This window comes from Jaculus jaculus, chromosome X, assembly GCF_020740685.1.
Source record: "Jaculus jaculus isolate mJacJac1 chromosome X, mJacJac1.mat.Y.cur, whole genome shotgun sequence".
NCBI lineage: Eukaryota > Metazoa > Chordata > Mammalia > Rodentia > Dipodidae > Jaculus > Jaculus jaculus.
The window spans coordinates 57,282,628-57,299,831 of record NC_059125.1 but is presented as its reverse complement, the minus strand read 5'-3'; the positions used below and the strand labels follow the sequence as shown (position 1 = coordinate 57,299,831).

The 17,204-nt window shown below is 37.2% G+C and overlaps 1 protein-coding gene across 8 annotated transcripts in view; it reads left to right on the top strand.

Annotated features, from left to right (window-relative positions):
- The window catches only part of Arhgef9 (Cdc42 guanine nucleotide exchange factor 9), a 162,223-nt gene that overhangs the window by 74,240 nt on the left and 70,779 nt on the right, over nt 1–17,204 (top strand). For 7 of the 8 annotated variants that reach the window (XM_045140300.1, XM_045140296.1, XM_045140299.1 and 4 more), the window contains exon 3: nt 11,595–11,786. The exons of the other annotated variant lie outside the window; for it this stretch is intronic. In XM_045140300.1, the coding sequence (XP_044996235.1) occupies nt 11,595–11,786 (192 nt within the window). The remainder of the gene's footprint in view (nt 1–11,594; nt 11,787–17,204) is intronic. 8 annotated transcript variants of the gene reach the window in all.

Below are 17,204 nucleotides of genomic sequence, written 5' to 3'. Positions count from 1 at the left end.
TGTCATTCTCAAATAAATAAATAAAAAATAAAAATAAACAAAAAAGATAACATTACTATATCTGAGTTTGGAATTTGTTTTCAGTGGTGGTTTAAATTATTTTTACTGTGAGTTGAGTTTTCTTCAAGGACTTAGTTCTTTTGTTCTAGTATAGAGACATTTTTTTTAAATTTTTTATTTATTTATTTGAGAGTGACAGACACAGAGAGAAAGACAGATAGAGGGAGAGAGAGAGAATGGGCGCGCGAGGGCTTCCAGCCTCTGCAAACGAACTCCAGACGCGTGCGCCCCCTTGTGCATCTGGCTAACGTGGGACCTGGGGAACCGAGCCTCGAACCGGGGTCCTTACTTCACAGGCAAGCGCTTAACCGCTAAGCCATCTAGTATAGAGACATTTTTGCTCTTAGTTTTTGCTAAAGTTACTTGTACCTATTGAGTAGGAAACTTTAGCGGTATAAATTTCCAGGTTTCATGCTCCTTTCTCTCTATATGCAGAAATTGAAGTATGTGATGTAAAATGAACAAAAAGCTATGAAAAAGGAGGGCTAGAAAGCATATTTTGTCTAGCTTGCTCGTCTTCCATAGGTACTGTCTCTTAACATCCTAATCCTATGTGAAGTACCTTGAATCTGAGAGGTACATAGAATTGACTTCATATCTTATATCTAATGCCTAAAACTGGTATGACCTTTGGTATATTTCTTGATATCTTTGAGATATTTTTGGAGCTTAAAATTCAAACTTTCTCCATTCCCCAGGACTATGGGGAATTCTAAAGAGTTAGTTATGAAAGGGGATTAGCATGTTTGAAGAGTATGCCGTCATGATGGATTATTCTTGTTCTTCCTCTGGGAGGGAACTTTGAAGACTAACTTGACTGGAGGTCAAATCAATGTAAAAAGCAGCAAAAGAACAAAGTAACATCTTTGGCTACCTTATGGTAATCTGGCCTTGAGAGCTTTCTTATGATTCCCCCTTTTCCTTGACTTTCCTGCCCATTATAGGATGATTCTTAGTTCCCACTTACTCATGGATGGCACACTTCTTTCCTGGCAGGGAGCCAAAGGTACCCTTGAACCAAGCTGTATAAGAACCAAGTTGGTAATTACAAGATAGGCTAGGCTGCTGGTCATTAGACCTCTTCATAACTTTTTAAAAGTCCAGCTTCTCCCTTTCTTGACGTATTTTTGATAGATTATAGCTATGGAATTTCTAATATTACCCAATTTGTCTTTATAGTATACCCATATATCTCATACACTCCTCTCCCATCCTTGGTCTTACTATTTCACAATTGTCAGGATAACTTGTTACAAAGGTCAGTAAACTTCATCAGTTGAGCAACTGGCTAAAATGATAACAAAGTCAAGCATAGGCTGAGCTGGTACCACAATAGGCCACAGCTAAGAGTCTTTGCCATTCACAAAGGGCTAAGACTCTGATCTTTGGGAAGCACTTAATGGCTTCAAATAGGATACATCCCTGAAGTTCTTGCATAATATGCTTGCCATCAGAAGACTGGATAATCATGTCATCCAAAGAAGTTATAATGCACGGACCTGGGTAAAACATACTCTTCCTTCTGACCTTTCTCGCTTTTGTAGAAGCTTTACTTTTAACCTATATTTGATACATTTCTCTTTCTTAATTGGGACAGGAAGGCTATTACCTTTTCCAAAATACTACCCTCTAGCTCTAAGCATAAAAATGTAAAGCTAAGCCAGGCATGGTGGCTCATGCCTTTAATCCCAGCACTTGGGAGGCAGAGGTAGAAGGATCATCATGAGTTCGAGGCCACCCTGAGACTACATAGCTAGTTCCAGGTATGCCTGAGTTAGAGTGAGACCCTACCTTGAAAAAACAAAACAAAAAAAATGTAAAGCTAAAAGTCTAATCACCATATTTAATTTCTATTTCCACACATAATACACTAAACTGCCATGCTGTTTATGGAAATAATATCAACGTATTTATCACGAGGCTAGAATGGGGTTTTAAAAAAGAATATAAAAAACAGTATTATGTCTATGTCCCTTCGCCTCAATCCTTGTATAGGGATGGTGTTGGGTTTTGGAGAAAGCAAAATCAAAGCCTGCTGAAGATACAGGTGATTTCTTTAAACATAGAAGTAAGACTTATTTAAATTCATAAATATGCAGTTCAACTTCACTTTTCTTTTACCCCTTTTGCTAAGAGAATTTGTGTATATATATATGGAGAAATCCATTTGAAGTACTAGATGTCTGGTCTTTGTTTCAATGTTGCTGGGGAAGTTTAGGGGATCTAGGTTTCCTGTATTTATGTGTCTCTTTCTCCATGCACCACTACAATTTCATCACCTCCCCCTTACCACTGGGTATTACTTAACATGTTTTATCTTATGGAAATTTTCATCACCCATTTGTGTATCTCAATTAAAAATAGAAGATGGGGTGATTAAGGCTCAAAGATAGGATATGACCCATCTAATATCCTGTAGGTAGGTACAGTTGCAGAGCAGAACCAATATCCAATAAGTAAATTTGGATGATTGCTCTGTGTTGTTTCTGTGACATCACATTGCCTATTAGGGAAGTGTTTATTATGTTTAAAGATGTACAGCATATGACATTTTCTTTTTTGAGGGGATTGGGTTGAGAAAGATTCTCATTATGAGGCTGACCTTAAATTCATGATCCCCCTATTTCAGCCTCTCTATTGCTGAGATTATAGCCAGACACCACCATGCCCTCCTCAGATTTTTTATTTAAGTAGCATAAATATTCTCCAGGTACTCCTCCTTGCACAGATAATAAGTCACAATCAAGATTGTTAGGTGCTCCAAGTCATTCTTTGTGACTATTTATATGCCCTATTTAGGAAAGGAAGTTCAGGTTTAAGTTTTCATACAGTTCAACATAGTGAAATTGGATTCACCTAAAAAGCTTGCATTTGTTGATCTTTCCTGTAAGTGTCTATGAGCAATGGCTGTTGACTCATCAGGCCTTAGAATTGCAAACCTTTGGAAAGTCCTGAATACTCACCTTGTTTAAACCTCTTGCTGATGCTTGAATACCTCTAAAATGTCCATACCTTGTGAGTGGTCGTTCAATCTCTGATTTTATGTCTACTGACAGATAGCTCCATAGTTCTTTAAAAGGTCACTGTTTATGGTTTAGGGAAGGTCTGAAAGACTTTGTCCTTATAAACTGGGCTCACTTTCTGGAACTTCTACTCATGGGAAGGGTATATATGGTCAGGATCATTGGATCTGGAAATAACCTTTCTGGATTAGTATCAGTGCCTTCTCATTTATTAGTAAAGGAGCCACGAGTAGATAACTTATACTTTTTGTGTTTCAGTGACCTTATTTGTATAAATTCATGATGTAATAGTACATGCATCATCTTGTAATGGAAGTACTGACAGTAGGGTCTGACATATAGGAAATATTCAATAATAATACTAGTTACATAACAAAAATTCACTGAGGAAGTACAAAAGTATAATAGAAATAAGAGTTTATAAAGAAGGAACTTGATTTGCCTGAACTCTGTGATTTTAGTGAAGTGCTTTCCTTTGTCAGGTCTCAGTTTCTTCTGGAAAGTGCAGGGGTAGGACCTAGTAAACTTCAATAATTTTTCTATTCGTATCTTATAATCTTTTTATTAAGGAAAAATAAGCATGTTTCACCATGTAAATATTTTGTAAATACATAACTCAGTATATTCAGAATGTTGTGCAATAATCAACTCTATTTATTAAATATTTTTATTGTTAATCCACAAATAAATTCCATACCCATTCATTAACTTCCTCCTCACCATTCCTGGACTCAATAAATGTTTTTCACAAAAGTTAGCATGTAGAAAACAAGAAAGTTTTAAAGAGACGTGATTTAGCAGGAGATGAGGTCAGGAAGGAGCATGTGATTCAAGTAGCCTTCAGAGAATACCTCAGCTTATATAGGGAACATCAAGGAATAAAAATACAAGGCAGTTGTTGCAAGAGAACACTTGACATGGACCAAGTCAGACTTGGGTAATCTGTTGAGTTCTGAAGGATTAGGGTGAGACTTTGGTGGACCAGTAGCTGGCATAGCCTAAACATAATTCACTGTGTTGTTATACCTCTAGATTGGCAACACCTACCCCTAGAACAGTGAGATATCATCTGAGATAAACTGTCTTCTCTAGCCAGGGAAGGGTTTTAGAAAGTGCTATGGTAATTACCCTCCTGATTTCCCCAAATCATTCATAGTCCAGAAATTAACTCCTTCACAGCCAAACTTTTCAAAACCACCCCTAGACTACCACCAAAGGAGGCATGCATGAACTGGGCAAGGTATATTGTTGTCCTTTTCCACAACAAGCCTTCCCAAGATGAGAACTCAAGAAAAGGCTCCACAGTTAATGCTTTATAGTGTTACCACCCTAAGTTGTCACTTTACTTCCAATTCTCAACATCATTCAAATAATCGAGGTCTTTCTGAGAGATGAGTAACTCAGGTCATCTTGATTTTGAGAATTTTCCATTAGTGTGGCTTTCATCATGAGCTCAAGACAGGTAGGACTTTGTATAACATATTTAGAGAGTTTAAATAGAAGCCCTCTCACTCTTTTAGTTCAAACAGAAAGCAAATCAAAGGAAATATCAAAGAAATGATCTTATAATGTTTTGTCACAACATTCTTTTTGTGGTCACTCTATTAATAAACCTAAATTTTATCAATATCCAAACATGATAGGTCCATGAAAAGCAATGGAAAGAAAAAAATATAGGGGTAGAGTGGAATGTAGTTTATCTTAAAGACATTTCACTTTCTTGACTGAGAAGGAAGCTATGTTGTCTATAAGGATTTTGGTACATCTCAGTCACTCACCACCATTTGATTTGAACTTTTAATCTAGGAAATCTTGCCATGAGCAGTAGCTATCAACTTCCTCAGTCCCAGGCTATGGAAAATATCCCTTTGAAAGTGATGGTGGGGATGTCATTTAGAGCCTTGTTATGAATGAGATGGTATTTAAAGTATGAGAGATTTGTATAAATTAGAAAAAATTACAAAATTACTTTCTATAATTTTTTGCTTACTAGAGAGGATGTTTTTTTTCTCAGATTTTATTTCATGGTTCAAGGGGCAGGTGGTGTTAACTTAAGAGATAATAAAGAACTAATACTTCACTTTGCCTTACATAAGAGCTTTATGTGCATTACTTGATTTAATCCTCACAACAGCCTATGAAGTAGATTGATCTTCTGTTTCACAGATGAGGAAATTGAGGATTAGAGTAGTAACTTATTCTATCTTATTACACAAGGCAGTTGTTGAGCCATTGTAAATAAATATAATGATAAATATATGTATATATACATATATATATATATATATATATGTGTGTGTGTGTGTGTGTGTGTGTGTGTGTGTGTGTGTGTGTGTATGTATGTATAAAGGCATAACATCATGATTGTGGTAGCATGTGACAGAGGCTTCTTATCCAGTGGTGGCCAAGGAACAGAGAGAAAAGAGACTGGGGACAGTTAATAACTCAAAAGGGAATGCCCCTAGTGACCTCCTCCTCCAGTAGGGTCCACCTTCCTAAAGTTTCTACAACCTCCAAAAATATTGCCAACAGATAATAACCAAGCACTTAGCACTTGAGCCTGTGGAGGTAATTTATGTTCAAACCATAAAACTTGCCTTGCAGGACTGTTTTCAAGACCATATAAGAGTTGTGTTTTCCAAATAATGTTTAAGTTGAGATCTGGACATATGACTGAAAGTGTTCTTTGTTGCAGACATCTGAATGGAAGCTCTGAGATAGAAGACTAAACAATTGATCATAAATAAAGACAAATTTATTAAACTTGAAAAAAAAAGAGTTTGCAAAAAGAATGGTTGAACTAGGCTTTTGGGAAAGGCAGGGACTAAGGTTGATATAAAGAGTAGGAAAGGTCTTCTTGGAGAAGAGGTAGGGTTCACATGCTAGAAGATGAAAGGATGTAATGATAAGGATAAACAGGATGTGTTATAATGATAGAAATGTGGCCAAAGTATGTGTTGGGGTACATTAGAACTCAGTGGGCCAGGCCTGGTTTAATGTATTGGTGGGGGAGCATGAATATAAATACAGTGAATTCACATGCCCCTCCATTCCTAACTCCTCGTATAACCAAATCATTGTTTGGTTGGAGGTTATTACTTCTCATTTTGCCAATGCTAGAAAGAAAAAAAAAAAAAAACAATTTGTCGGTAGCATTGTTATGATGCTATTTCATGTAATTAGTGACAATTATTAATTATCTTCCCCTTGAGGGTCTGAGGAGTAATGTCTGTGCCTGACTGTACACACCACGTTTCTTGTCTTTGTTCCAGGCAAGAATGCTAAATGCTTCATGGATTACATGTTCAGCGATCTCTAAGAATGTCTGATTATTAGAAACTTGTACAGGAGCTCTAACGTGTGTGTGCCTGTGTGTGTGTGTTAGAATGCTAGTTGTGCAATTATACAACTGGGCTTCTTTCAGTCTCCCACTTCACATCCAGTTTGTCCTTGCTTCACTCTGTGATAAAGAAAGCCATTTTGGTGACCTTTGTTATAGGAGAACTCATGTTCTCTTTAATCTCATTCCCTTATCTGTGTTTTGCCCTTTCTCAGTGTTTGCTGAGATTTTTGGCTGACACCTTTATTCAAACAGTAGCAAAGCAGAGGGCTCTGTTCATGATTAGAATTATTTGAAAAAGGATGGTGATACCCGGGAAAGGCAATGATCTCACCACTGATGGTATTCAAGCAGTTAGGCTAGGCACTTTCTTGCAGGCATGTTGTCAAAGGAATTTATGTATTGATTTAGGGACAGAGGTTGGTTGAGATTAGCCAATATTCCATTTCTTTTATAAGACTTGTCCTCTAGCTCTGAGATTCTGTTATTTAATGTGACTGGAAATAATTGTAAACTTTCTTAGAGAATGTCACAGCATTTCACTTCTCTCTGGCTGACTAGATCTGACCTCTGAAGACACTGTGGTGAGAATAAGACAAAATTGTTTACTCATCCTCTTTTCAGAAACATTATACTGCTAAACCCAGAGATAAACTTATATTCCAAGATACTCTTAGAGCTTTGATTGAACTCAAGAAGATCATCACCTGTGCTAGTTGGCTTCTCTTCATTGTGACAAAATACCTGAGAGAAACAATTTGACAGGAGAAAAAGATTCATTTTGACCCCTAGTTTCAGAGATTTCAGACCCTTGTTGACTGATTCCATGGCTTTTAGGACTGGAATGAAACAGAACATAATGTTAGTAAGAACATGTGGCAAAGTAGAATGCACACCTCATGATGGCCAGGAAACAGAAAAACTAACAGCACAAGTGGGTCTAAGAGTATGAAAACTGAGAGAATGACTGGGGACAAGATATGATTCTAAGCCTACACTCCTAAAGGACCTCTCTCTTGAATTAGGGCCCACCTCTTGTTTCCATTACATCCCCGTTGGCCATCAAATTATGAATCCATCAATTGATTAGCCCATTGATGAGGTCAGAAGCCTTCTGATCTAATTACTTCCCTAAAGCTGTATCTCTGAGCATTGGTGACAAATCAAAAACATGAGTCTGGGCTGGAGAGATGGCTTAGCGGTTAAGCACTTGCCTGTGAAGCCTAAGGACCCCGGTTCGAGGCTCAGTTCCCCAGGTCCCACGTTAGCCAGATGCACAAGGGGGCGCACGCATCTGGAGTTCGTTTGCAGAGGCTGGAAGCCCTGGCGCGCCCATTCCCTCTCTCTCCCTCTATCTGTCTTTCTCTCTGTGTCTGTCGCTCTCAAATAAATAAATAAATAAAATTTAAAAAATATATATATTTAAAAACATGAGTCTTTGGGAATATTTCAGATCCAATCTGTAATAAATAATATCAGATAGATAGTGTAGTACTTCTCATTTTATAATTATCAATTAATTTGTAGAAAAATATTATTGAAGATATTGAGAATATGGAATTGTTAAATTTATTGATAAATGTTTTATATTTCTAATAGTATTTAAATGTAATCTTTTGCCCGGGTGTGGTGGCGCTTACCTTTAATCCCAAAACTCAGGAGGCTGAGGTAGGAGGATTGCCTAGAGTTTGAGGCAACTCTAAGACTACATAGTGAATTCCAGGTCAGCCTGAGCTAGTGTAAAACCCTACCTTGGAAAACCAAAAAAAAAAAAAAAAAAAGTAATGTTAAAAAATATTTTATTGGGCTGGAGAAATGGCTTAGCGGTTAAGCGCTTGCCTGTGAAGCCTAAGGACCCCGGTTCGAGGCTCGGTTCCCCAGGTCCCACGTTAGCCAGATGCACAAGGGGGCGCACGCGTCTGGAGTTCGTTTGCAGAGGCTGGAAGCCCTGGCGCGCCCATTCTCTCTCTCCCTCTATCTGTCTTTCTCTCTGTGTCTGTCACTCTCAAATAAACAAATAAAAATTAAAAAAAAATATTTTATTTATTCATGAGAGAGAGAGAGAGAGAGAAGTGAAGAGAGAGAAGCAGATAGAGAAGGGAGAATGAGCACAACAGGATCTCTAGCCAGTTCAAATGAACTTCAGATGCATGCACCATCTTGTGCATCTGGCCTTACATGAATATTGGGGAATCAAACCTGGGTGCTTTGGCTTTTCAGGCAAATGTCTTTACCACGAAGCCATCTCTCCAGCCCTGCAATCATTTTGTATCTCATTTTCAGAATGTTCATTGTGCCTATATGTAAATAACAGCTTGGTTTGGGTATTTGACTTATATCCTCAAACACTGTTGAACTTGTTAGTTGTAACACTGTTTTTGGAGATTCCTAAAAATAATTGGAGATAGTTTTATTTCTTCTATTCAGTTTGCATTACTTTTATTTACTTTTCCTGTCCAGTTGCTTTGGCCATAACTCTAAGTACAATGTCAAGTGGAAGTGATAAAAGCCAATATCCTTGCCACCTTGATTGTATGGTGTAATATTCAGTTTTGAATCATGGTATTATCTATGGATTTTCATAAATGTTTTTTATCATTTTGAAAAAGTTAATTTCTATAGTTAGTTCAAGGTTTTGTGAATCATGAAGTCTATGCAAGGTTTTCCAGATTTTTTTTGTGTCGCTTGAGATGATTATGTGGCTTTTTGTAACTTTTGTTTCCTTATTATGCTGTATTGCATTGATTTTCTTATGTTAAACTAACATTACATTTCAGAGATCATTTGACAAGGCAGTTTTTTGAAAAACAAGTGTTGCCTCATTTGAGTTTTTACTATTTTGTTCATGAGTTCTGTATTTTATTTTTTAGAGGATTTTTATGAAAGATAAATTATAATTCTTCTTTAAATATTTGGTAGAATAGAATTCACCAATGTAACCATCAGAACGTGTACCCTGCCCCCATATTAGAAGATTCCAGCTATTTGGTTTCTTTACTTCTTATTGCCCTACTTAAATTTTCTATTTCTTCTTGAGTAAGTCTCTATAGGAATTTGTCCAACTTGTAAGCATAAAATTGTCCATAGTATACCATTTTTATTTTTAAGTTTTGTATGATATTTCTTCCCTCATCACTGATTTTAATCTTAAGACTACTTTATTTCTTTTTCTATTTTAAAAGGAAAGAATATTTTTGTTTCATCTGTATAATTTAAAACAGAAGAGTAGAAGACACAAATAGACATATCAGATATGGCTATGTTGCTAACTCCTTGGAAGTGTCTGTAGGCATCCATTTCTTTGTCAAAATGTTGAGAGATTGAATTGCTATTGTTCCATTTTTAAAAGCTTTTGTTTTATATAATTTTTAAAAAATATTTATTATTTACTTATCTATTTATTTGACAGAGAAAGAGGGAGAGAGAATGGGTGTGCCAGAGCCTCCAGCCACTCCAAAATGAATTCCAGACACATGTGCCCCCTTGAGCATCTGGCTAATGTCGGTCTTGGGGAATTGAACCTGAGTCCTTTGGCTTTGCATGCAAATACCTTAACCACTAATCAGTCTCTCCAGCCCTGGGTTATATAATTTTTATGTTCCTGCATAGGATCTAAAATGAGAATCTGTAGACAGAAAATAGAACAATTTGTGAAGTGCTTAATATTAACAAAGGGAATAGTAGAAGATAAAGATGGAACTACAGATTGAAGTCGGATTGTGATAATTTTTGAATACCACTTTGAGGGATTTGTGCTTGGAACTGGTACAAAGCTTTTGAGGATTTTAAGGTATGAAAGTAGACAATAAAAGAGAGTCAAGGAAACTGGTTTGATAGTGGCAAGTAGGAAAGATTGTAGCTATGAGATTACCTAGGGGCTTGTATTAATATAAAGAGATGGGGTAGTAGCAGTGGGAATCAATACTGTTAATGGTTAAGTACAGAATATGTCGATTGTAGATATTTATTAAATCCAATTGCACTAAACCAGACTTCATTCAGAATTCAATAAAAGCTGGAGAAATCAGCCTGTAAGTACTTTCAGAGGGCTTCTAGGGAAACCTTCTAACCTGAATGTTTCTGAACATTTTCAATCTTCTTACTTGTCATCCAGGAGCCTATGTGTGCTAATTGAAATGTTAGTAAACAGCACATTTGAGAATTATATACTGTCCTCCCCAGTTGTTTTCAAGGTTGATATGTCATTCTAGGAAGAAATTGTACCCAGTAATGATAAGCTCATGGGCTTACTCATGCTGTTTCATTCTGGCATGCATATACATTAGGACCTGCATCTGCAAGGATCAGAGATATTCTTAAGAGCAGGGGACTTGGGGGTCATACACAAAGTCATAGTATTATGCCTAGGGTAGCTTTTCTGAGACCCTGAAATTAGGGGCACAATAGTTTTGAATTACAACGCATATTTTCTAGGCTGAGAAGGGAAAAACAACAGCTCATAGTTTATTAGAGAATGAAGATTTCATTATGACATCAGAATCATATCTATGAAATATTTTTTTCAATGCCTTAGAATCTTTGAATGATTCTACTTCATATCACCTTTTAATTGTCTTAAAGGGCAGCTATTAGGAGACCAAAGACCCAAAGGAGATATGTTGGTAGAAATTTCCAATAGAGCATTTGCAAAGGATAATAAGTTCTGGATGGAAATAAGTTTTGCTCATTTAGCTGTATGTGCAAAATGCGTCCAGAGTGATCTCTGCTTGCTTTGACCTATAGCACTTGCATGTGTGCTCAGACAATATTTCATCTATGGCACTTAGAGTATATAATTTTCTTTTTTGACCCAACTGTGCTACCTAGATGTGTTTGAGCATGAACAAGTACAATTTACCATAATTTTTGTCTCTTCTGAGACCTTCTTAGCCAAGAAGTTTCTCAGAAATTATTTAGTCTTGTCTCACATTTTCCATTTCACAGATATGTCATCAGAGAATTAAACAGAATTAGACCCATGCTTAGGGCCAGCACAGTTACCCTACAGCCAGGTCTGGTTATTTGCAGGAGCTTCTTACTGAATGCTCTTTGAATACCTAAAAGTTCAATTTATCCCTTTTCTACTTGGCCAGAAATACCTCAGAAAAGGTTAACATACTGTTTTTGTTTTTGTTGTTGTTGTTTGTTTTCTTTTCTGCCTGCTTCTACAGCTCTGGGTGAACCAGGAGGATGGGGTGGAGGAAGGGCCCAGTGATGTGCAGAATGGGCACCTGGACCCCAACTCAGACTGCCTCTGTCTGGGCCGACCACTGCAGAACCGGGACCAGATGCGGGCCAATGTCATCAATGAAATTATGAGCACTGAGCGTCACTACATCAAGCACCTCAAGGATATTTGCGAGGTAGCCATGGTGGTGCATGTGGGGGCACATAGTGTGGGGTGCTCAGTACTATCAGGAAGAACTGACAGTCCTCATAGTCTTGCCAATGAAAGTCCCATACTGTTTTAAAAGGCAGCTGAACTGATCTCTCAGGTTTTATTTAGTGGGGTGAAACTTCCTTTGTATTCCCAGCTTCTTTATTTCTGTCCTTTGCACTGTCTTTATAATTAATTAATTCATATTTACTTTTTATACCTCCTTCTCCCCTCCCTGTCCTCCTGTCCTCTGTCTGCTTCCTCTCCTACCCTGGGTCTATATTCATCCTCTTGGAATTTAATCCAGTTTTGATGCCTACAAAAGGTCTACCTTGTCCATTAAAGCAACTCACATCCCCCTTTAAGCCAGTGATTAACAGATTGGATACATAGTAGAGTCCCTACAATTTCCTATTAAACATGAAGATCCATAGCCCTCACCCCTGCCAATCAAGCTGTGAGTTGTCAGGCATAAATATCTAAAGAGAATCTCTGGTGTTACAGTCAGCTCCATGTTGCTGGGATGAACCTCCAAACAGCCAAAGTTTACAGGAGGAAGGAGTTTATTTCAGGCTTACATTTCCAGGGGAAGTTCTATGGTGGTGGAAGACACTGGCCCCCTTTCACAGATCCAAGCAGAGAGAGAGAAAAAAAGAAAAGACAGCCAGCACCACAAACAAGTACAAAACCAACCTGTAGCAGCAGGACTCTCAGAGCTCATTCTGCATACCTTAGGCTGGAATTCAAATCTGATCCCAGTGATGTGCCCCTCTTCCCTGTAGCAGGAGTCTACCTGCTATGGACAGAAGCTGCCAAATCAATTTTAATAACACCAAAGTACCATACTTGGTGATGCTGATATGCTGGTCCTCCTCCATCAATTAGAGAACATTGGTGGTTGATGTGAACAGAAAAGACCTTGGGAATAGAGTCAACAGAAATGAAAAAGTAACCAATATACCAAATTAGGGTATAAAGGCCAGGACTTTATGTTCCTGTTCTTTCTATCCTGTCATATTGCTTCATGATGTGGGAAAAGCAGGGAAGATAATATTTGACCTTCACAGTAGAAATGAGTTGAAGTGAACAAATTTAATACCTACATTCTTTGTCATTGTACTGTCCAATATTGTTTCAAATAATCATATGCCTTTATTTTAATTTAATTATATTTAAGTACATTTGAGCTTTTTACTTCCTTGTAACACTACCTACATTTCAAATGCCAGATAAGCAAAGTGGCTAGCTAGTAGATACGAGGGAGGAAAGGGGAAAAAAAAAAAAAAAAAAAAAAAACCTTTGTGGGCTGGAAAGATGGCTTAACAGTTAAGGCACTTGCTTGCACAGCCAAAGGACCTTGGTTCAATTCCCCAGGACCCATGTAAGCCAGATGCACAAGGTGGTACATGCATCTGGAGTTCATTTGCAGTGGCTGGAGGACCTGGCATGCCCATTTTCTCTCTCTCTTTCCCTCTATCAAATAAATAAAAATAAAGTATATTAAAAAAAACTTTAAATCACTGTAGAAAATTCTTTTGGACAATAAGTAATAATCTAGAGAAACAAGAACTTTGAAGAATGTTAAAACTGTACTACTAACCTCAAAGGCATGATCTTTCCTTTGGAAAGAAGGACACAAAAAGAGTCAATAAAGAGTTTTCACTGGGTCAAAAGTGTGTGGGGTGTATTTAACCCTTTTCAAAACATCCTTTTCTTCATTTTCATTGAGTTTTTTCCTTACTGGTAGTAATATAGTCTTTGAAAATGCCAACTTCCATTTACTAAGCTTAAGATACTGATGAAGAAGGCTCTCAGAGTCACTTAGGGCATTTCTGGGACAAAATACCCAACCAGAAACAGCTTATGGAAAGAGGTTCAGTTTGGTCTACAGTTTCAAGGGGACATATCCATCATGGTAAGGAAAGCATAGCAGGAGCAGACAGTGGTGTCACATCTTCACATCAGTAGGAAAAATCAGTAAGAGATCAGAGCTGTACTATAAAACTTATCCCTCCTCCCCCCAGTAATATACTTCCTCCAGCCAGGATCTACCTCCTAAAAGTTCCATGAAAAACAGCACCACTGATAAGGAATTATTCAAGCATATGAATCTATGGCAGAGGGGTTGCATTACCACACTTGGCTTTTATATGGCTTTTTAAAGGCACTCCAAAAATTCTCTGACCTTCAGTTTCTCATCTATCTTATGGCCTCAATTATATGCCTATTCCTTAAGATTGTTGAGAAAATTAAATAAATGTAATACTGCTTTTGTTTTCCTTTATATGATACTGTGGTTTGAACCAAGGGTCTTGTGCATGGGTTTTACCACTGAGTTGTATCCTCAACTTGTAAAATTATAAGAATTTGCAATAACATATGTTCCAGATATTTTGGAAAACATAGTTTTTCTTCCTATTTTCTTTAAAAGTATTTTTGTCTATTCACCAACCCATCCATCCATATTTCTTTTTTTTTCTTCCTTATACCTTTAAACAAATGTTGATAACTTTTAATATAATCTTCTTTTTGCTATATGGCATTGAACATAAAACTACTAACATTAATTCAGCAAACTTTTAATGAAATTATGCCCTATGCCAGTTCCTGGACATAGATCCTCTCTCAAACAATTGTACTCTAAACCAGCAATATCTGTATTACCTTGGAATTTGTTATTGCAAACTCTTTGACTCTACATTAGATCTATTGCACAGGATTTTGCATTTTAATAAGGTTACTATTTAGTTTGTGATGTATATTAAAGTTTGAGGAATAATACTTGAAAATTATATTTATATCAATGTCATGGTGTCTGTAATATAGGTAAGTACAATCTGATTTCTACTTGGAAGCTGGAGGATGCTATCAACTTAAGTCAGATCAATTTACCTCTCTGCTCAAAGCCTTCCAACTCTCATCATTTCTTCTTAAGTAAAAGCTAAGCTCTGTATTGTTTTAGAAGGTCCTGTGTGTGGTCAATTCCTCTTCACCTCTTTGACTTCAAAATCCTACTTGCTTTTACAACCCACACTAGATTCTTGTTCTTCATTTAACATGTCAAATGTACCTCCCACACAAAGAAAGAACGGGGTTTTTTTCTGTGTAGAACACTATTCCTCCAAATATCTATTTATCTGCCTTCCTTAGGTCCTTATTTTTTTATGCAAATATTCTATTCAAAATTCAAATGTGCCTTGTTTCTGCTGCTGGATGTATTGTGTATATTTTGCTTTTAGTCTGTCTTCCCTTTTAGAATTTAAATTCCATGGAGGCAAAGAATTCCATCTGTCAATTTACTACTACCATATTCCTAGATCAGTGACTGACACATAGTAGATGATCTGTAAGCCTTGCAAAGTCATAAATATGTGTAATTTCATATGTGTATACTGTTTTTCATTGGCAGAGAACATCCATATTATATGTTATTTGATCTTTGTAGAGAACAAACACTATTGTTAATTTCTATATCAACATATAGTCTCTAAGAAGACATTTTCTCCCTGGAGTTCCCAGGCACTGGCCCCATAGGAATCCTTCTGCCTTATGGATAATCTATCTGTTTTCAACTTGCAAACATCATGACCTCTTCTGACAGGACACTGCAAAGGAAGTGTTCATCTATCCAGAAAGAAGAGCGCTTTGAGGTTTTGCACAATGAAATGAATACAATCAAAAATATTTTGGATGATATGTTCTACCCTACAAGCACAGATATCAAGAAGAGCTGGAGAAATCTGTATTTAGCTGGGCCAGAAACAGTATATTACATGTAGGTCATGTCTATTCTAAAATAAAAATGAATAAGCAACAAAACATTTATCAGAAGGAATACCAGGCATAGAATTGGAAGTCCCATCTTGGTGACTGATTGCCTAGGAAAGCTCAACAGAGTCTTTTATATCCTAGACTTTGTTCACCATCTGTAGCCATGAATATAAAAATCCAAAGATTAGCTAAAATTGCCATAACAAATCATTGACTATTGACAGTATTGCTATTGCTTCTAAGTAACCTTAAAACTTATTTTACAACAGGAGAAACTGAAACACATAACAAATAGGGCCAAAGACACCTTGTAATGTGACAACATCATCTATCTCCTCTAGGGAAATTTAGTTCAAACATTATGTAACTCTGATATGCCTTTTGTCCTTAGATGCTTCCAGAAAAGCTTAACTAGTTTTTCTCAATCATCTGTAGTACTCTCCTATACTTCACCATAAAGAAACACTTCCATTAGTCTAATAAGGGTTATTATGCTATAGCTTTAAGTAATTTCCATATGGTATGTTTAAACTTGAGCTTTCAGCTGCATGTGAGTCAACACAGTTATCCCATCACTTAAAAACTGAGGCAGGAGGATCACAAATTTGAAGCCATCCTGGTATATATACTGAGTTGCTATATTACTTAATTTCTCATGGCTGAGAATAAATAGTCTACCAGAAGCAACTTAAAGAATTAAAAGTTTTATTCTGGCTTCCAATTTCAAGGGAATACATTCCATCATGGTGGGGAAGACAGGATAGCAGGAGCAAGAGTAGGTCTGGTCACATTGTAATCACAGACAGGAAGATGACCAGGAAGTGGGGCTAAACTATAAAACTTCAAAGCATTCTTCTAGTACCCCATTTCCTCAGCAAGCCTAAACATTCCACAGACTTCCTTAATAGTATCACCAGCTAAGGTCTGAATGTTTAAAAACATTGAGCCTATGGGGGACATTCTACATTCGTACCACAACATTCCACCCCTGGTTACCATAGGTTCATCGCTATCTCATGTTGCAAAATGTATTTAGTCCAACTTCAAAAGTCCCCATAATCTTATAAGTCACCACACATCAAAAGTATAGTTTCTTTCAAGATTCAAGGCGGCAGTCTTCTACTGTGAGCCCCTGTAAAATTGAAAACAGCAAATTACATAATGGCACAGAGTCAACATTCTCATTCCAAAAGGGAAGGTTGGGATAGATTGGACCACATCAAAACTGATACCCAGCCAAGTAAACACCAAATTCTGAAGCTCTATATCCAATAGCTGCAACTCTTGATGAAGTCCTTTGTGTGCCAAAAGGCTTGGGTAGCCCCACCTTTCCAGCTCTGCTGCATGTAGTACATATAACTTCTCTGACTACAGTCCAGGCCTAGAGCTTTTCTTGGCAGATGTCTCATGGTCATGGCATAACCAACATCCTGGAGTCTCCATTACAACTTAGGCTTCAGCTTCACTGCATCACACAATGGTTTCTCAGGGTTTCCTTGCAGAGAATACAAACCTGCCTCACACTGCCTAGACACAGCTGTTCTCTGGCTATTTGTGCTTGCTGCCTATTTGGTGATGTCTCTCTGCTCTATCTATGGAAGTGAACCAGCTTCTTCTGCCATTGATGCTGTTC